The following is a 21,271-nucleotide window of genomic DNA, read 5'->3' as shown; positions in this document are numbered from 1 at the left end:
TTATTTGGTCATATTATTTTCGAAACATGTATGGATAAAAAGGCAAACAATGTGTACGAGAGTGGTTGAAGTACATGGTGTGTGTGTGTAGAGAGGGAGGGACGCAATGCCATTGTGTGAGGAGACAAACAGGCGAATCTGATAATGACACGGTTGGGCCATAATACTCTAGTAACCACAGACGAGCATCGGGCGCATGTACGTGTGTACCTGTACAGATGTTGGGGCCGGTCTTTCAGAAGCAGTGCTGTGGTGGAGTGCAGTGCTGTGGTGCCTCACAGAGGATCCCTGCTGCGGGCCTCCCACTGACAACAGATGCCACAGAAGCACATGGCTCTTGTTGTATTTGTGCGCGCTTTTCAAGGCAGCCTTCACGCTAGGCCAGGGCAGTCTTCCTTCCTTCACCCACAGGGCTCTGTGCTGAGCCGTGCCCCTACTCGCCCCATGTACCCCATGCCCGGGCATAGCATTTGTCTGTGCAAGGACTACGCAGGCCCGCCTGTCTGTTGTGTGTTTGTGCTCAGTCTGTCTAGACTTTTAAAATCTCAAGGTTGGGGCCCTTCACTGCACTCAAACTAACTGCAAGATTGGAGAACCCTAGTCCTGGAGAAGGAGAGTGCACACTGTGGCCACACCCCAACAGTGCTGCGCAGCCCCACCCCCCTAGTGGTTCTCATTGTGGGGCATAGTAGTGCCCCTGCTGCCAGCCGCATCTGCAGGCCACTCCTTTCCCATGAATTCCTCCCACTTAAGCCTCCTTTTCTTCCACAGCCCCGTGGCTCCCAGACCTCTCCGGCGTGTGAGCTCCGCAGAGTTGAACTCACCCCCACCGGACTGCCCACCAGAGCTACTACGGGGAAGAAAACAAACAGGAGTAAGAATCAGCAAAGAGGAGAGAAATGTAGCAATACAACTTTGTGAAGTTAGAAGTTTATGTGCACACACGCCTATAGTTGCGCCCAAGCGCGTTGACGCTGCTTTCTTTTGAAAAGGGCGGTGCAAACTTCAAGTTCATTTACTTGTGCGCCGTATTTATCATGCAGCTGAGGTTCTCCCAATGGGACGTTAAAGTAATAAGCCTCGACCAACTCTGCGAGGAACAATCATGACCACAACTTCATAATGGTGATATTTTTAGCAGTGATAACTTTAGTCTCAACTTTTGTTAGCATATATTGCCGATTCAATTGTGCCTTCCCGCTGGAGCCTGTGACACACCATCTCAATAAGTGGTTGCAGGTGGCTTGAGGTGCAGGGAGAGTAATGGGTTGTAGACTATCTACTTGTAAAATAGCGCATCGACAACCAGGGGATGATACCATGGCGCTTTCCCATTGGCATCTCTGAAGTTTGGAGGACAGGGTCATGTGGGCTATGTCCAAGTTCCATTTGTCATTGTCTGCACATTCCCCTTCACCCCCCCTCGCCATAGCAGTTGAATGTCAACCCATGCCCTGAGGAGAAGCAGGAAAAAGCACAGAAATCGCACATTGCAACATTGCCTTTCACTGCAAATGCAGCGTTTATTGTTTAAAACAAAACACGAGCATCCATCCATCTGTCCCTCCGCCTGCCTGTCTATCTACATGTGTGCCCCCATAAAAATCACTTGTGAAGACTCAATTAGAGACGCCACTGGGTTTGCCTGCCTTTAGAGAGGTATTCTAAAGGGGTGAGTGAGGCGGGCTGGCTTTCTAAACATCCCCACATCTGCTTGGGAACAAGTGCATATTTACCCTGGGCTGCTGCCCCCAGGCTGGGAACAGAACTCTACTTCTGTATAGTAAGAACAACTATTTGATTAATAGCGGCTAACCGCTCTAGTTTCGAAGCTCTTTAACAGGTGCTGTTGCCCAACGGTTCTTATTGATTTAACCCGAATGGTGAAAAGCTGAGTGGTTCTGCTGGGCTCTGAACCCATGACCGTCAGATCTCTGCGTCGGTTAATGAGATGTGTGGCAAATGCTGGTATTCGAACCCCTGACTGACAGGTACATGACACACATTTGTATCTCGGTAGCGGACGATGAAAGGCTGAGTGCGCTGGCTAGGATTCGAGCCCCTGCCTGTGAGATGGCACATCAATCGTTATGAAAGATGAAATGTAGAGCAGGCGTGTTGGATTTGATAATGTGTTCGTCACTCGGATCTCTGTAGTGGACACATTCCTAACTGAGGCATACGTCCGTAGAGAAGGGCATTTTATCCGCTTTATTCATACATGGTTTTGTTGCTTGTTCAACGACAAACACAGCATACAAACGGATGCTTCGTTCAGATGGATGAGCTTGTGGGTAACATTTTTCTTTGCACAGTCACGGAATGCATGCGTTCTGGGATCTCGCAACAGAATGCCACTTTATAGTGCATTATACATTCGACAGCCTTCTGTTGCATGAAATGACGTGCTTTGTTTTTCAGAGCATCGCGTGGACATACACGCCGGTTACGTTTTAAAAACACACTATAGCGTGCATATATTTTCTTTAAATCTAGGAATGCTTTGGCCCAGCAGCTTCCTCATCTGAAATATTTTCCCACAACTACGACAAAACAAGCACCGACAAAGCCAAAAAGCTGTCAACTGACACCAGATCTTTTTCAGTTGCCAGTGCTTGTTTTAAAAATGGATTGGTAGTTGCCACCTTGTGCCAGTGAGGGTAAAAATCAGATTTTTTAGTTTTTCCAAAGCAATTCTATCATGCAAAATTCGGAGTTAAGGCACTGAGTGATTCTGCTCCATTCTCAGGAATGGCTGCAGGAGAGCGGGAGTGCAGGGAACAAGTTTGTGCTATAGTCTACAGTAACAAACACACAACACGTGACTGCCCCTTTCACTACAAGCAAGGCATGCCATCTGACACTCATGTCCTCTCATTTCAATAACTGCAGGTTGACATGAGTCTGTGCATTTCTGTCCCTTTCCATCATCCAGTGCATGTGTGCCACTTTCTTCAGCCATTTAGAAAACGTGAATTCCCATTACCAAGTACAGGCCAGGCCACCATTCAATAGAAACCTAAGACCATTACTGAGCACATAGCTGCCACTCCTTTCAGACATTTCATAAATAAGCAACTATTGGTAAACCAGCAGATCTGGCATAGGCAAGCTGGTACAATGGTTATTTTTTAGGTCTTGCCTGAGCAAGCGCGCATGCGCTGCCCTGCCAGGCTTCTTGTAAGCACTTAAAACTTCTATGTGTGGGTCTCACTCCGCCCACACACTTTGACACATTTGATTGGCCTTTGCATGTGGCTTTCACTAATGAAGGTGCATGTCCCGCCTTTCCTCAGGACTTTCACTCCCATGGCCTAGGGGTCTCGGGAGCGAGCAGAGACACCCATTCCTCCCTGATCGTTATCTTGCCTTGCCTTCTGCTACCGCTGCTTTTAGCCCATCGGAAGATAAGGTGTTTTGTCAGACTCGTTTTTGGTAGGCACGGGAGAAGGAGATTAAGATGTACTCCCCCTTCTTTGCTTCCTCCCCACTTCCCTCCGTGATGTGCTCACCCTTATTTGCTTCCTCCCCACTTCCCTCCCTGATGTTCTCACCCTGTGTACTTCCTCCCCACTTCCCTCCGTAATGTGCTCACCCATGTGTACTCCTCCCACTTCCCTCCGCAATGTGCTCACCCTGTGTGCTTCCTCCCACTTTCCTCCGTGATGTGCTCACCCATGTGTGCTTCCTCCTCACTTCCCTCTGTCATGTGCTCACCCTGAGTGCTTCCTCCCCACTTCCCTCAGTGATGTGCTCACCCTGTGTGCTTCCTTCCACTTCCCTCCGTTATGTGCTCACCCATGTGTGCTTCCACCCCACTTCCCTCCGTCATGTGCTCACCCATGTGTGCTTCCTCCCCACTTCCCTCCGTGATGTGCTCACCCTTGTTTGCTACCTCCCCACTGTCCCTCCTCGCCCTTCATCCTGCACCTCCAAGTCCAACCTCCCTCTCTAGCATCTCCTCTCCTGTACCAGGGCACAGTTTTACACCTCACATCCTCCCCTCTCTTCCCATTAGATTCATTTCCCACAAAAATGGATTTGCTTCAAGTACATAAAAGGCATTGTCATTTACAATGCCAATACCTCAAACTCTAGTAAATGCGAGACCTATTGCATTGCAAATGCTTTGTTTTAATGTTGGTGCTGTGATCGAATATCTATTAAATTTAGTTGCATAATGTAAGCCCCATAGTTTGACTTACAATGATTCAGTATGGAGCCATACTTGAGGGTTTATGTGTAGTTTTTAATAGGACGGAGGAAAGAGCGACACACACAAACAAGCATTGGCATAGCCAATAGGTCTCGCCTTTGGGACCTTATAAGTGTTTAGCCATGCAACAGTTGCATAACTAAATACTTATAAGGTCCCAAAAGCGAGACCTATTGGCTATGCCGTGCGGCCGCGAAAGTGAAAGTGACCGCGATCTCGATCAAACATCATAGCGGCCTGCGGCCGCGAAAGTGAAACTATTCGTGGTAAAGCGCGGCGCGCCCGCCCGCGCACATGCACTGTAGCTCTAGGTTGGCCTGGTAGCACTTTTTGTAGCCCTCTCAATAAGTCTCGCCAGACCAGCGCATGCGCTGGGTCAGGCGAGACCTAAAAAGTATTATGTCTCACTTTCCTTTGCAAAATTTGCCATAATTGTTGTGAGTAGTTTATAATGCTAAGTTTATGCATTTAACGTCAAAAGGTCTGGTAATATTTTAAAATCCTGATTACATTTTTTATTTGAAACTAGGCTTTGAAACCAAGTGCAAATATATCCAACTTAAAGAAGTGGGATTACTACATGGAGGAGACGCTGTCTATCGGCCCTTCCTATGATTGGGCAATAATGAGTGCACGCTTCAGTACCCCAGAGGAATCGGATCAAGGAGACGATGGGGGACCCCAAAGCAAGAGGAAAATAGTTTGGCCGTGCTATGACGATATCGGCACTGTTCAGCCTGATGCCATCACCCGTCTTTTGAATGTAAGTTCTCCAGTTTTTAATTCGGGTTACATGCTGTCTAGAAACTGGCCTCCTTATTGCCTAAAGATGATGAAAACGTCTCCTGGTAAAAGACAAAGGTTTATTGCTAGCTGTACCATACAACATGTTCTTCCCGCCACTGATGATGGCTGTACAGTAACCTTGAGCAGCTCAGTCTTCACATTGAGCCAGTACAGATTCATTATCAGGAGTTTCCTGCTCATCTGCTACCTTCACCGAATCTGTCCGATGATTATACATAGGAAGACCCCTTGCTTCAGCAGCATATGACTAACATCACACATGTCCGCACGAATGCTCCCACCACCCCTAACCTTCCTTCTTCAATAACATTGCCCACCACAGGATTTTTGTAACCCCTTATCCAATCATTTTGATCAAAAGAATAAGAAACTCAGGGATAACATTAATTGTGAGCATCCACCAGATGAGACCGTCTGGACCGAAGTCATTAACTTTGTGGAGCCTGGTATTAAAACGGGCTAATTTTCCGTTAAAGAATTACCATCTGCTAAAATAATTTCAACCATCAAGAAACCATAATCCCCATGTTCACCTAAGGATCCATGTCCGGCAGCAATCATGAAGCAGAGAGCCCTTCTAATCCTATAAAAATAGTCTCTTTTTTAATGTATCTTTAAAGGAAGGAGTAGTCCTCACTAGCTGGAACGATGTACCACTAAAGCATCTATTGTAAATAGACCCTAAGGACTGCTGTCCAATTTTGCTTCTCCTTTTCCCAGAAAAAATATTTGAAACATTAGTTTTTAACCACTCTCAGCTCTTTGTGGAATCACAGTCTTTTCTTCAATCTTCATCCTTATCAGGTAGGTGGTTTTAGGACCAGGCACAGCACAAAGATTGTAGTTGCATCAGTGCTGGATGATTTCAGACGAGAGGCGAGACAGCTGATCACGTCCTTTTAGATTTATATGCAACATTCAATACCACTGATCATACATTATTAGTATCCTGACTTAATGGATTTGGCTGTGACATCTATGAATAAAACGATTCACTTTATTTAAATAAACTGAACTCAAATGGTTACATTATGACCATTTGAATCGGTGTCAAACAATGAAATGTAGGGTCACACAAGGCTCCAGTGTGTCCCCTCATTTGTTCAACGTTTGTGTACACCCATTCGCCAAGCTACTTGAGGACAGTGCAGTAAGTTTTTATATGTGTGCGGATGACAAACAGATCAGTTTAGGCAAATAAACTCCATCAGTTCCACACTTGTGTCAAAATGGACCCCATCCTTCAAATTATCCAAAAGGGGATGATAAAAAAAATGTCTTCAAACTTAATGCTCCAAGAAGGCGTACCTAATTGTCAGGGACACCGCAACTGTACTTCCACATTCCTTCTGGCCAGACATGATGGGCCCATAACGGCCCCCTGTCAAGACAATATGTAACATGGGAATAACCATTAAAGCAGAACTAAAATTGCTCTCAAAAGTATCTACGGTAGCTGTTAATTGATTGTTCCACCTTAAATTGCTAAACACCTCCTACCTTTCATTGATACGGACCCCACTTGCCAATTAGAAATTGTAAACGTGAACAAATCTTTTTGGAATGGCACTCACATTTTGCCATTGTTGGGACTTTTATTTTCCACAGTTCTAAACTGTTAAATTTACGAATTTCTTCTTATTCTAATTTTATGGTATAAGCTGAATTTAATCGTGTTCTTTCAGTGATTCATACGGGTTTCCTGAAGATCTGGGTGTCTGTAACGCATTTTAAGGAGCTACCAGATTGAGGTCTCATTTTCTCTAAGAATATATAACAAGCATTGGCATAGCCAATAGGTCTTGCTTTTGGGACCTTATAAGTATTTAATTATGCAGCACAATATCCTTGGTGCAACAACAACTGTTGCATGGCAAAACACTTATAAGGTCCCAAAGGCCAAACCTATTGGGTATGCCGATGCTTGTTAACCTAGAAATTACAGGAGATCGGATTTGCAACGCTGGCTGGGGTATCAATGGCCTAATTTCCCTATAGGCTCCATCTGCATGGTTCTAATGGCACCAGCTTCTGGATGTTCATTGTTTGGTGTCTCTTGCCCCAAAACATTGTGATTGGCCAGCACAAGTGATGACGGTGTGCCAGGTTTGCAGGTGATTTGGGAAAACGACAAGCAGGTGGTAGTGCGAAGCAACAGAAGCACCCAAGACAAATAGATGGAAACGGGTCGGTCCAAGCAAGATCGTGGAGCAGTTGAGGGCTAAAAGTCAATATCACACTGTTTCCGCTTCTACCATGCTGTCCATAAAGTTTTTATTGCCTAGTGACGCAGAATTTTGAATTTTCAGCTCCCATTAATACCCTACCATCACTTGCCAGATAAGCAAGCCGGTGCCCTGCCTAACCACACCAGTAGCTCATCCGCCTGCAAGAAACCTAACTGATCGAGCAAACTCTGCAGCAAAGATATTCCTTGCAATTTGGGTGGCAAAAGCAAGCATGCGCTCCTGGGGCCATACCTCCCTGCCAGACGCCGGATTCAATGCGACCAATGGCGCCCAAGCCTCTTTTTCATCTCGCCTCAATGACGAATAGAAGGCCACTGCCAAAAACATATCCTGCTCAATCGAACATCAGATGGTGACTCCTTTCCCACAGCTTGTGTGAGTGAAAACAGTGAAATTATACCCATGTTTCAGCGGCCAATCCCCCGGTGTTCGAGCGAGGCCGGGCCAGTGCAGGGCCCTTGTTGGCCGGCCTTTTGTTCCCGGGCTTGCACTGTTGCTAGTACCGGACACCATTCAGCCCGCATTCAGCATTGTATGTCCGTTCGCATATGGTTCATCCGCTCCCAATGTGTGCATGTACCCAGAAAACACAGCTTTTCATTATGTAATCTCTATGTAACAGAAAATATTAAGATGTAAGCCCGGTGAATGCAGCAGGAATTAGCGGGACAGATGAATGAGGGAAAATGAATCCGGAACGATGGCGGATTTAGTCTAATGATGGTGGGAGGGCGTTAAGAACTTGGTGGTAGGTTTCAGGCCTTTTAATCCCAGACTGTGTATTTTAGTAGGAGAACTGTTCCTTCAGATGTACAGGGAGACGTGTACAGTAGGACACTTTCAGACTGACAAAAGGCTGCAAATAAAATGTCAACAGTAGGTAAAAATTCACCCAAACCAGTGGCTTGGTTCTTAGCGAGATAGCAAAAGTAAGTTAGATGGTGAACTAAGTGTGTTTCACCGGCCTGGTTACATCAGTATGTAAACTGCATGGATAAAAGTCAAATGCACCTTTGAGTTTCATCAACTAACAACAATTTTTCCACTATTCTGCACTTTCTTGTGGAGCAGGGGCCAGTAGGCTCTGCAGTTGTGCCAAAAAACAGAGCAAATATATTTTACTGCCTCCCTACCAAATTATGTGATAAATGTGAAATATCTTTAATAAAGAAACCACATTTGTTTTTAAAAAAGAAGACTGATATTGCCTCTTAAGTAAAAGTTAATGAAGCTAAATAATTTCACCTCAAATATAACCCCATCTTTTATATTTAAAAAATGAAAATTGAGTTCATTGCTTGTTTTCTTTTTTGGTAAGCAGATAAAAAAGAACTAGCGTGGAACTAGTTTGCTAAAACTTTAGCCCATGTGCTAATTTATAGCTCAGAGTAGAGTATTTGTGTTCCATTTTCTTTGACATGAACAGCAAAGTGCTGCAAAATGGTTTAGCTTACCAAATCGTAGGATAAGTTTGTACATTAATCCTGAATTGCAGAATTGCGATTTGAAAGGGGCATCCCTTCTAAACCGAGATTCGGAATGCTCTCTATCAATACTATATAACTGCAATTTTGGTCACAAACCATTTAAATGTTACAGACTCTTCAAAGGCAGTGGTAACCCATTTTCAAAGGGCAAATGGTCCCTCAGGGACCCCTTCTCCTCTGTGAATGTAAAACAAAGTTAGTTTGTAGTGATACAAGGAATAACTGCTAACTCTTAAATAAACTTTTTTAGGCGCGGGCAGTGGTCTGCTAATTCTTAAACAAACTTTTTTACAAAAGTATTTTTTTTTAAATGCAGCTTCGTTTCTTTTAAGGAAAATGGGCTGCATTTAAAAAATACCATATTTAAATGCAATCAAAAGCACAGTGGTCTGCTGATCCCCCCAGGCCACCATCACTATGATGATTTCCAAATGCAGTGAGTCGCTTTGCAACTTACCTCATGAATAGTAAGGACCTAAGTCGCATTGCAGCCCACTTCTAAAGGTGATTTCGTGACCTGAAATATTAGTACAGAGGTTGTTTTGCAAAAATCTAAATTGAGTCTCAAAAAGTTGGTGCGCATTTTGTGCCCTCTTTTTACGAAACGATTATTAGTACGTCTGGCCCAGTGTAATCCACTCATGTTTGGCAGGGAGCGCAGTACAGCAACTATATATATGTGTATATATATATGTATGTATATATATATTCACTGAAAAAACCAAAGGTTTCACACATGTTATAGTTAGCTGTACATTTCACTCGTAAAAAACCAATGAAATTCCCCCGTTATAGTTAGTGCAGGCAACTATAACTCACGCGACCGCAATCCTCTGCTGATGCTAATACTGTATTTAGACACTTATTTGCCCATGTCTTCTTCCATTAAATTTTAGCTATACATATATTACAAATATTTTTTTTTCATAAAGACACATATGTCATCAGCAGAAGATTGCGGTCGCGTGAGTTATAGTTGCCTGCACTAACTATAACGGGGGAATTTCATTGGTTTTTTACGAGTGAAATGTACAGCTAACTATAACATGTGTGAAACCTATGGTTTTTTCAGTGAATTTGCAAGGTTTTTTAAATGCTAATTCCTAACTATAACGTGTGTGAAACCTATGGTTTTTTCAGTGAATTTGTACGGTTTTTTAAATGCTAAGTTACTTTACGCCATTCGTGGCGTGCGCGCCCAGTTAACGCAGTTCGTTCCGTCCGCGCGCCCACTTTACGCAGTTAGTGCCGTGCACGCACGGTGGTCACGCGGTGCGCTGCGCGCACCACGTGCCCACTGATGCGGGATGGGCCATGTACGCACGATGCGCTTCGCGCACCGTGCGCACATGGGGGACATATTATGCGCATCTTTGTGAAATGTATTCTTTGTTAATTTCTTATCTCTAATAAGCCGTGCACAAATGGTGCTCTTCGGGCACCTTTTGCACACGGGGTGGGGAGAGTGTGGATAATTTTTTTTTAAAACATTTTTTACCGTACGCGTACGGTAAGCGTAATCGGCGATTTTCCGAAAAAAAAAATTGCCTCTTTAGACATTTTTTGGCTTCGTTTTTGCTGCCCAACTCAGAGAGCGAGAGAGAAAATGGCGGCCGCTGCTTCCTGGTTTCGACCGATTCGAATGTTTACTAAGATCTAAGAGCCAATCAAAATCGCGCTCGCGCACGCCACCGTACACGTACGGTAAGCTTACGGTAAGCGCACCGTAAGCGCACCGTAAGCTGCCACAGATATATATATTGATTTAAAGGCTATTTTCTCAGAATCTACTGAACAGATTTACACCAAACCTACAAAAGGCACTTCCTTGACCTGAGGACTACCTCTCTGCCAAATTTCAAGTAATTCTGTTCAGCCGTTCGGGCTGTAGCTGTGTCTAAAGGTCCTATGGAAAAATGCATGGGAAAAACACGTTTTGGGACCCCCCTTTTATCTCAGCCCCCGCTTGACGAATCCCCCCGAGACTTTCAGGGTAGGAGCGGAGCGTAGCGCCCCACCTATTTTGAAAAATTCGCGAGGATTCGTCGACCGGCGCCAAAGTTATTCAAAATAGAATGTTGCGGATTTCCTATGGAAACGTGGTCCTAACTATAACTACCTACTGGCGACCGGCAGTAGGTAATATGTATATATATGTGTGTATATATGTATATATATATATATATATATATATATATATATATATATATATATATATATATATATATATATATTGAGAGAGATGGATGATTAAATAAATGAATCACAATATCCCCAGGAAAGTGCTGCGATATCTTTATTTTGATTATATATATATATCTCTATATATATAATTCTAGCAAGCATAAATGAAAACATACGTTTGTTTAGTGCTTGCAGGTTCAATGCACATTTACTATATTTTTACCCACTGGTGGTCAATTTTAATGATAACACTTACAACGACCTCACAAGAATGGACAATTTAGCTGGGTTGCATCACTCTCATGTGCAACATACTGCACGCAGCGACACAAAATGCTGCCAGCAGAACACTTAGATCATAACTTGCCTCCGGGAACAAAACCGACATTACCCAGGCTTTGTCTCCCTGTACATTTAAGGTTCTTATCAATGTCAGCAATTCTAAAGTGCCTTTCTGTGCTAAATACAGGGCTGGACTGTGGAAAATCAGAAAACAAACTGGCATTTGCAGGCAATAACTTTTCCCTCAGGCAGGAGAAATCCTACTTTTGGCTATTCTCTCAGACTTACTTCCAAGAGACAGACGTACCTTTTCCAAGGCAACGGAGAAGGCGACGAAGACCGCCCACAGCACGCACACGCACAGACACACAGCAGCGTCGCGCCCGCGCCACAGATGCAAAAATACCGGAACCACATTGCACGTTGACGAAGATCTGCTCCGTGCTGTGTATTTACAAAACCAGAAGAAAACAATAAGTGGCACAGTCTGCTCCACAGAGCCCTACGTGTCACGCCTCTTGTAAAGTGGCTTAGTCAGATAACTGGTACAGTAGCTGCGTGGTCATTGCTGCCGGTTGGTTTGAAATATATATGTGTATCCTTTGCACCGACTCCAGGCTGGTGTTCTGGACAACGTATGTTATAATATTTTTTGTGTCCAAATGCCATGTTTAATGATCAATTTAAGATGTATGTAAGACGCAAGAAGTTGTGCACTAAAATGTATATTTTGTTTTACTGATAACGAACTCATATGAAACGTTTGCTAAATCTTGAGCCTTAAATGAGCTGGGCTTTCACGTGGCTCTGGTTGCAGTCTACGCTCTAATCTCATGCAAAGGAATTAAAAACGAGCGGCTGTTCGGCCGCGAAAGTGATCGCGATCAAACATCGGCCGCGAAAGTGAAAGTAATCGCGGGTCAAGCGCGCGCGGCCGCGCACATGCACTGTAGCTCTAGGCTGGACTGGTAGCACTTTTTGGAGCCCTCTCAAAAAGTCTCGCCGGACCAGCGCATGCGCTGGGTCAGGTGAGACCTAAAAACTTAAGCAGCTAACAGCAGAGAATTGCCTTTCAGTGCTGAATGGGTGTTTTACTGCCAATACTCCAGCAAAACTTACAAATCGAACTGCTAAGTTCTGAATAGATAATTATTGGATGCTTCTTCATATTTAAAGGAACCAGGTCGAAGTATGTGCAGTCTTTAATTTAACACCTTCTTTGGCTGGTAATACTCTAATCTTCGACAGCAGGATGGTCTCCAAAGTGGAACAAGTTACTTTAGCTCACTCTATCCCAAATGTTTTTTTCAGAAATGCTGCAACAACCAATATCGTGGAGGGCACGAAACGTGCACAAAACAGTAATAGAAAATATTAGTCCCATTCTGGAAAGGGTCAACTGGTGTTTTATAAAATGTGTAAGTCATAGGAAGTGTCCCTCCTTTGCTTCATATGACATCCTATTTCCTATGCGGATGATACCCAACTGCTGTTATCTTACAATAATAATTCTCCAACCACAATATCCCATTTCTCAGAGGGCATGAAAGCGATCTTCACGTGGATGACAGACAACTACCTCCAGCTAAATGCTGATAAGACGGAGATTATGTTGTTCAGTAATCCTAAGAGATTTTGGTCCACAGATTGGTGGCCAGTGGACTTGGGGACTTCCCCCATCCCTAAGACAGTGGTAAAAAGCTTGGGTGTTGACTTAGATCAGACGCTGTCTATGCAAGACCAAGTGGGGGCGACCTTCGGGATTTTATTCTATATGTCATGCTTGCTACACAGAGTCTTCTCCCGCCTTCCGCTGGCGGTGCGTAAAACCTTAGTCCAGGAACTCTGGACTATTGCAATGCGCTTGTGGATGCTGCCAATTAATCTTTGCTAAATAGACTACAGGTCATACCAAACACGACGGCACATTTGGTTACTAATATGCTGCCTAGAACGGCCTCCTACAGCAATTCTACTGGCTGCCCATCCGCCAGAGAATTATATTCAGAGTATGTTGTACGGTCCACAAAGCCTTAAATGGCAATGGGCCTAGCTATTTAGCTCAGAAACATATTCCTTACCGGCCCAGTAGAGTATCACGCTCAGGTATGAAAAATCTACTCACTATTCCCATGTGAAGAAATCGCTTTCTGATGGCAAAGCCTTCTCTTATAGGGCTCCTTGGCTGTGCATCTCCTTACCCCTCATGCTGCGCAGATGTGAGGACCACTTGCGCTTCAGGAAACTCCTGAAAACTGTACTCTTTGTGGCTTAAGTGTCTGTAGCCCTAGCACTGCCTGGTCGCAGCATGGAGATACCCCGTGGGGGTGAGTCCTGCACTTTATAAGCTTCAAAAATAAGTAAATAAATAAATACCTAATTTGACCACAAGTGCAAAAACTCAGAAATGGTCTTCAAAGCATGGACCTTGGTAAAAACAATTCAAATAACTCTGATCAGGGGATATTCAATTATCTAGTGTAAAGGAAAAAGAAGTTATGTGAGATAACTGATGGATAATCTCCATTAATTGCTAAATATACAAGATGGGACAAAATTCTGGAAGTTAGCAATCTGGAGTGACCAGAAAAAGGAAAGTCCAAACCAATTTCACCCTTGATACACAGTTTCACCCTTTCAAAGTAATAAAAGTAGCTTTTACTCTACCACACAAAAGTCTGGGAGAGCTCTGGGACAGAATCACATGCTAATTAAGGATCTATTAAAATGAAATATCAAACTTTAGTTACATGTTATTTAAAAGGTAAGGTAAACCATTCCGGGGCTGTCACAAATGAACACACAAGGCATACCTTTGGTATTTAGCTCAGTACAATACTCCAACTCGTGTGATGAGTGCTCTGTCACAAATCCGAATACGATCTGGAAATGTGAAGCAAAGCTGCACATTGATGAACACTGAAGGAAACAACACAAGTCCCGCACCCAGCTAAAGTCAAGACTTGTTCCTGCTCCTGAGGTCTTTCCTGCGACAAGTCTTCATCACAGTCAAAGTCTTCTGGTAAGTCCAAATCAAAGTTGAAAAGAAAATACAAGAAAACCAAGCAGGACTTATCACATCCCGCAAATGTCTATCTCTTGTCTATCTCCAGAGAAGTGGCACGGGCATCAGTGCTGCACTCTGTCTCTCATCCATGCCACCGAGGAGTTGCTTCCTCAATTGATCCAGATGCACCCTGAGTTTCCATGACTTTGGTGACGCCGTACGAAATTGAAGCCTTTAGGGACAGCATGTTGCTACTATTTAGCACTCTTTTAGTTTCCTCTTGCGCGCCTTCAGACCCAGAGGATCCGTATGGGCATCCAGTCAGGTTACTTCCAGCAGCTCCATCCTCTGCACTGTCTGTGTCTCTCAAGCCCACTCCTGGTTCCGCAGCAGTACTGATATCCTCTCCGAGACGCAAAACTGTGCTGATTCCTTCAACTTCAACACCGGCTCCGACACCGCTGGCCCTTGATGAGAAACACTTACTAGTACTGGTGACAGACTGTAAACCAAACTCCTCTTGGCCTCCACCAAGACTGCGGGCCCGATTCCACTTTGATTCATTTAGTTCCCATACAGTCTGATTCAGATAAAATGCTGCCTCTGCATTGGGCCACGCTCAGGTGCTCCACAGACATTTTGCCTCTGACTCTGTTCAGAGCCAGACAGCTTTCCAAAGGGACAGTGGAGATGATAGGAATGACTTGCCCCATCAGTATGATGACAGCATTTTCTACATGGACTTAAGGCCAGTGGACTCAATACTTCGGAACTTAGTTGGAGGTACCGACACTTGAAATAAGTTTGCATAATATTGATTAATTAGTAATATACAAAATCATGGGTAACAGTCAACATTGTGCACAAAAGAGTCGATAGAGGGTGTTAGCAATAAGTTATGTATTAATCCAAATTATTTGATGATTCTTTAAATATATGTTGATAGATGCAAAAGCAAAAATACAGACAAACACAAAATTAAATATATTCCATTCTCCAGGCATGTTTATTAGTTACAATGGCATGTGCATCTTGTATTAAGACCCTTCCTTATGCTTTATGGCAGGTTGATGATAAACTCCCCTACACATATTTTGGCCCATGAGGGATCGCAGGCCTGGGTCTTTTTCAAGGTTGAAAATAAACAGTGTTCATGAAATAGCTCTTAAGTAACACCGTGTTGTATTTCATCACAACATCTAGTTGCGCAAGTAATCACTCTAGAGACACAGAAAGTGTGATATGTGCACAATAAAACTGGTGGTACACGTGGTAAGTGATCTGAAAATGTTGGATTTACCACAAACTTTGTGAGAAGTCGATAGAAGAGAAAGGAAGGAGATTGGGTAAGCTTGGAGACAGAGAAAAAGAAGGCAAATAAAGCAGACAGGGGGGGGGGGGAGCTGGCATCAAGGAACCATCAGTGCATTGTCTTTGAAGTCCTGAAAGGTGGGTATTCCATATGTGACAACTATCAAAATTACAGTGGAAATGGAAGTAATCTAGGGAAGAGTAAAGAAGGCAGCCATCAGTGGAGGGGGTCAGGGGAATATTGACAGTATCATACAATTATAGTTGTATAGACCGTTAATGCAGATCTTATAATAATAATAAGCAGTTGAAAATTCCAAGATCCAGATGATTACCTTGTAAGGATTCAATATGTTACTAATCTCAGAGTAACAAGGATGTTGCTTTTCTGAAAAGAGAAGGCAGCAATAAACTTACAAAGTTACCCCAAGTAATGGATAATAGGCTAAATGTAAGGTCTGTGGGTTCCCTTGTATGATGAACCTTAGACACAGATAGTTAATTGAAAATGGTCTCAGCCTTTGATTAATGCCACAAGGTAATAGCAATATATCTATTGTGGAGGAAGGAGAATCGGTGAGCCTAAGATACCAGAGTAATTTGTATTGTGAAAGTTATGATAAAGATCATGCACTCTGTACCTTTGGTATCCGCTGTCCTCCACACCACTTAAACTTCCCCCTACAGTCACACGACCACCCTGCAAGAGGTCAAATCCAACACCTTTCAAAGGGTGGCAAAGGATCATGTCCGACAGATAAGTCCTCCGGATTGTTCAGTGGGGCTATGGCCTTTCTTTTCTTTGCAACCCACTGCATCTTCCACGCACATCAGTGTGGCTTTCAGAGGAGCACCTTGCCATTTTGCTGCAAGAGGTGCAGCCTCTCTTGGCCAAAGGGACGGTACCAGCCTCAGAAACATGGACTGATTGTTACTCCCACTGTTTCCTTGTGCCAAAGAAGAACAGAGGCCTTTGCCCTGTTTTAGATCTCTGTCCTCCGAATGCCTTCCTGTGGAAGGACAGATTCACGATATTCACATTGTTGAATGGATGGTAGTCCTGGACCATGCATGCATATTTTCAAATACTTGCCCTGCAATCCCACAGACGTCACCTGCAGTTCAAGTTCAAGGTAGGCCAGGAGCATTTTCAATTTGCCTCACCACTGTCCCTCAGGTGTTCGCGAAAGTGATAACTATGGTCCCGGAACATCTTCAGAGATTGGGGATCCCATTTTTCCGCTATCTCGTCAACTGACATTTGAAGGCGGGTTCCCCACAGTCAGTTGTAGACAACCTTCAGACAATGGTGAACCTCATGAGATTGTTGGAGTTCACAATCAACGTGCCGAAGCACATGTGACTCCTTCGCAAAAGCTCCCTTTCCATAGGTGACATCTTGGATATGGTGCAGTTCAGGGTGTCCTACCATCATGAATTCCTCATTCGGGGTATGATCCCGATGTTTCAGCTCCGCTCATAGGTATTAGTGAGAGTGGTTCTAAAGATTCTTGGCCTCCTGCATCCTGCGTGTTGACTGTGCCAGGTAGTATGTGCGGACTTTGCAATGGAACCTGAAGTCTCAGTAGACCCAGCATTAAAGGAACCTATAGGATTCCATCAAGGTTTCAGAAGAGACTGCAAAAGTCTTGAAGTGGTGACTGTTTCATTGCAGTGAGACCAGTGGCAAACTGCTCACCCAAGCCCACCTAGGACAGACAAGGCTGACAGATGCATCGTTGCTGGCTTGGTCTCTGGAGGAAACCTGAATGGAGGTTTAATTACAAGGAGGTACAAAACATACTCCATCCATGGGGGGCTGGATCTTTCTGCCACCACGAAGAACACAGTGTGAACACTTTTGTACATTGGAGTTCCCAAGACGACTCTCTGGGAGACTCATTCTGGCTATAGAGGAGCATGGGACACCTATACCACTCCTTCCCTGCCAAATCCTCCCCCCTCCTTCCAGACTTCCTCTTTGGGAGGATCTTCTGATTGAACCGCATCAGTTGTCTGCATTTGATTTCCCTCCTGTGTTTGTGAATGTTATCTTTGCTGCATGGTGCCTCTTTGAAAAGTCTTTTTACCCCAGGTGCTGCAACATAGTGTGGTATCTGCAGCAGAGACCCGTTACAAGCTTAAATGTCAGATGTAGCATTGTTTGTCTAATCTTTGGTAGAGCAATGACTTGCAGTAGACACCATTGAAGGTATTTGTTAACCCTCTGCATTTTTGCGCTTACCAGACCAGCCATCATTATTTAAATCACCTGTTGTGATGAGGTTTCTAAAAAATGTATTACATATTTTCTCCATAAACCATTTGTGGCGTCACAGTGAGATCTCAATTTGGTCCTGACTTTTCCCTTGTGTACTCCATTCGAGTCATTCATTCATAGAACTTTATTCGATATATAAAAATACCAAAAAAGCAACCAAATTTATCAAGGCCGGTTACAGGTACAAGTTAAAAATTAATAAATACCCTCTTTTTCCAAACCATGTGATACAATTTCCACCTGAACATTAAAAAAAAAAAACCCTTGTCACATATCCAACCAATTCATCTCTAATTATGAAGATCATTCATAAAACAATAGGTAATTATAACAGAGAAGCTACAGGTTACCATTACCCCTTGTGTTCCTTAGTCTAAATGCAGCCCTTAAAAAGTTTACAATACAAAACAGTGTAAGAGTATCTGGGGCCAGTTTTACAAATAACAGTGCCACCCGTGCCTGTTTAAATCTGGCTTTCTTTAGAATTCCCTTCAGGAAGAATCTCCTAGGATAAGAGAAAAAAGGGCATAATAAAATGAAATGAAGGGTGTCCTGAGGAGATCTATGATCACAGCCACAGGGCCCCTTCATTTCTATGGAAGTTGTGAACCCTGTAGGTTCCGCCAACTCATGATGCAAGAGATTCAACCTGAAACGAGTCATTAAAAATCTGTTGTGTGCACTGTTTATGCAAGACAGGTATGGTTCAATGCCTCTGGCAGACCTAACTACTAGGTGTTCCCTGACCGACTGCTTGGCCAGCTCTGTGTTTTCTCAGAGCATTAATGCATGTTTAAAAAACTGGTCCTTAACCAAAGCTTTATCTTTCCTACCCACTTTAGAAGGGTTGGCAAATAGATCTGCAGAACCGATTTTTTCCAGAGTCTCCTTCACATATTTAAGCCAGGGAATTTTTAGCCCGTGGTCCAGGGAAAGGCAATCTTCTATAACCTGCATACTAAAAGCCGCCTCCTCGTTTGCCCAGATCTTTATCCAACAGACTAAAGGTTTGACTGCCATACTGTCGCTGATGTATCGGGCACCCAGTTCTTCATGCACGATGTGGGCTGGCGTGCTTTGAGGTACTTTTAACAGACGCCTAAAATATGTTTTCTTCAATTTGCATCTGTGTAGCCTGGGTAAAGCCCCACACCTCACTTCCATACAGAGCTTTAGCGCAACACATAGCACTATATAATCTTAGTATCTGTTCAGGGGACCAGCGACCTAACCTGTGCGCTAAGCTCATTATGGATCCAGTACAGCTGGTCATTACCCGACACTTATCCTCAATTAGAGATTTAAAATGTAATTGATGATCAAATAAAATCCCCAGACATGAAAAGGACTGTACCTTTCCTAGCTGATGCGATCCAATTGTATACTTGTAGGGTTTGCTTGTTTTTTTCCCCACCTCCATTACATACGACTTTGCCAGGTTAGGCGATAAGTCCAAATTCTCCATAAATGAAACGTTCCCATCAATTAAAACCTGCAAACCTTTAGGGGTACGAGCTAAGAGTACAGCGTCATCTGCATAGAGCAGAGCCGGGATTCCCCGAGTACCTATCCTCGGGGTATCCACCTGTAACATGCTTAACTCGTGGTCCAGACCGTTTATATATAGTGTGAACAAAAAAGGAGCTAATATGCAACCCTGTCTGACCCCACTGGAACACGGGAAGGGTTCTGTTATATTCCCCACCTGGTTATATCGGACCACTGCAGTGGTGTGTGAATGTAATGATTTTAAAATGTTAATAATCCCTGGATCCACACCCAGCCCGCCCATGATCGCCCACAATTTCCCTCGATTAACTCTATCGAAGGCCGCAGTCAGGTCCATGAATGCCAAATACATCGTTCCTTGCTTGACTAATGTGTATTTGGCTGATATCAGATACAGATTGAGACATTGATCGGTAGTAGATTTTCCAGGTCTAAAGCCAAATTGTAGATCACTTATAACCTGTTGTTCGTCAGCCCAATCGATCAATCGATTTAGAACCACCCGTCCTAACACCTTTGCTGACACATCGATGAGGGAAATCGGGCGATAACACTGCGGGCTGTTCCTATTGCCTTTTTTAAAAATGGGAACAATTGTAGCGGTGGTCCAGGACACTGGCATAACTGTGTCCACCGCTGCATTTATGACCCTAGTCAAAATTGGCGCCCAAAGATCTACTTTACTAATAAAAAGGTCTGGTGGAATCCCATCTGGCCCCGGGGCCTTATTCCTAGTTAGGCCTCCAATTCCAGTTTTTATCTCTCCCAATGAGAATCTTAACGAGGGTGTGGCCTGTTCCCAGTGGTCCTCCAACAGCTTATTCGTGCACGAGATGTGGTTGTAGAGTCTCTGAAAGTGCTCGCACCATTGCTCTGGTAAGATGTTACAGCTCAATCCTGGTTTATCAGCCTCTTGGAAGGATGGATTATTTATAATTCGCCAGAAGGCAGTGGAATCCCTTAGTGCCACCGCCTCTGATAAATCTTCCCAGGCTTGTATCTGTAATTGACTTTTACGCCCCTTAACCACCAGCTGATAGTTTTTCTGACATAAAATCACCCTCTCCCTATCCCCAGGAGACATTTTTAAGGCATTTTTTAGGTCTCTAAGAGCACGTGAACATTGATGGTCAAAAAATCTTGGGGTATCCAAATTAGCCTTTCAGACTGGAACTTTCAACAGACTGTCGACTAATTGGGCAACGTCTTTAAAAGCATTCACTAATTCTATCCCTTCCATTTCCGGGTCTAAGCACCTCTGTACAGCAAGAGAGCCCTCCATTAAAAATACCTCGTAAAAAGCCTCTCCGTCAACCTGTGTCCAACGCAACCTCCTTCCTTGATCGGTGGCCCTGATCACCCCCCTCCCCATTCCAGGTGGAATCTGTGCCTGGCCTCCATTAACAAGTGATAAGGCGAGGGGATTATGGTCACTGAATGCACTGCAAACAATGCTGAACCGGGTCACAGAGTTTTTGAGTGATGTGGAAACAAAAATATAATCCATAAAGGAGGCACAGCCTCTGCCTTTAAATGTGGGGTAAAGTGTGTTGTTATGCTTGACGGGACCCAAATCCATTGTGTGTGCTAATGCATATGTATCGAGAAGGTTGCTGAGTTCCTTTCCCTCCTTTGTATGTTCCAGGTGTGGGCCGTCCTGTAACATACATGTTGTCCAATCCCCAGATGAGGCTCCCAGATTTGGACACAGGTGACAGTTAAAGTCACCTGCTAAGACCAGCCGGAGAGACAACTGCCCTTACGCCTGTGTTTGGTTAATTCTTGGATTTAGTTCATACAGGCTTACGGAGCCCTGACCATTTTGGTTAGCATTATAAAAATTAATAAAAATAACCTATAGCAGTTATTAGAATTTTTTAAACCCTGCGCAACTTCTGATCCCCAAGCTAGGTCCAGCCATCTTCCCTGCAGTGTAAG

General features: G+C 44.0%; 1 protein-coding gene across 6 annotated transcripts in view; it reads left to right on the top strand.

The window, feature by feature from the left end:
• The window catches only part of SBF2 (SET binding factor 2), a 2,080,461-nt gene that overhangs the window by 1,911,367 nt on the left and 147,823 nt on the right, over positions 1-21,271 (top strand). For all 6 annotated transcript variants that reach the window (XM_085648170.1, XM_085648169.1, XM_085648168.1 and 3 more), the window contains one exon: positions 4,746-4,979. In XM_085648170.1, the coding sequence (XP_085504296.1) occupies positions 4,746-4,979 (234 nt within the window). The remainder of the gene's footprint in view (positions 1-4,745; positions 4,980-21,271) is intronic.

Source organism: Triturus cristatus, chromosome 3_2 (assembly GCF_964204655.1).
Source record: "Triturus cristatus chromosome 3_2, aTriCri1.1, whole genome shotgun sequence".
NCBI classification, from domain to species: Eukaryota; Metazoa; Chordata; class Amphibia; order Caudata; family Salamandridae; genus Triturus; species Triturus cristatus.
Note: the sequence above shows the minus strand (reverse complement) of the source record. Positions and strands in the feature narration are given on the sequence as shown.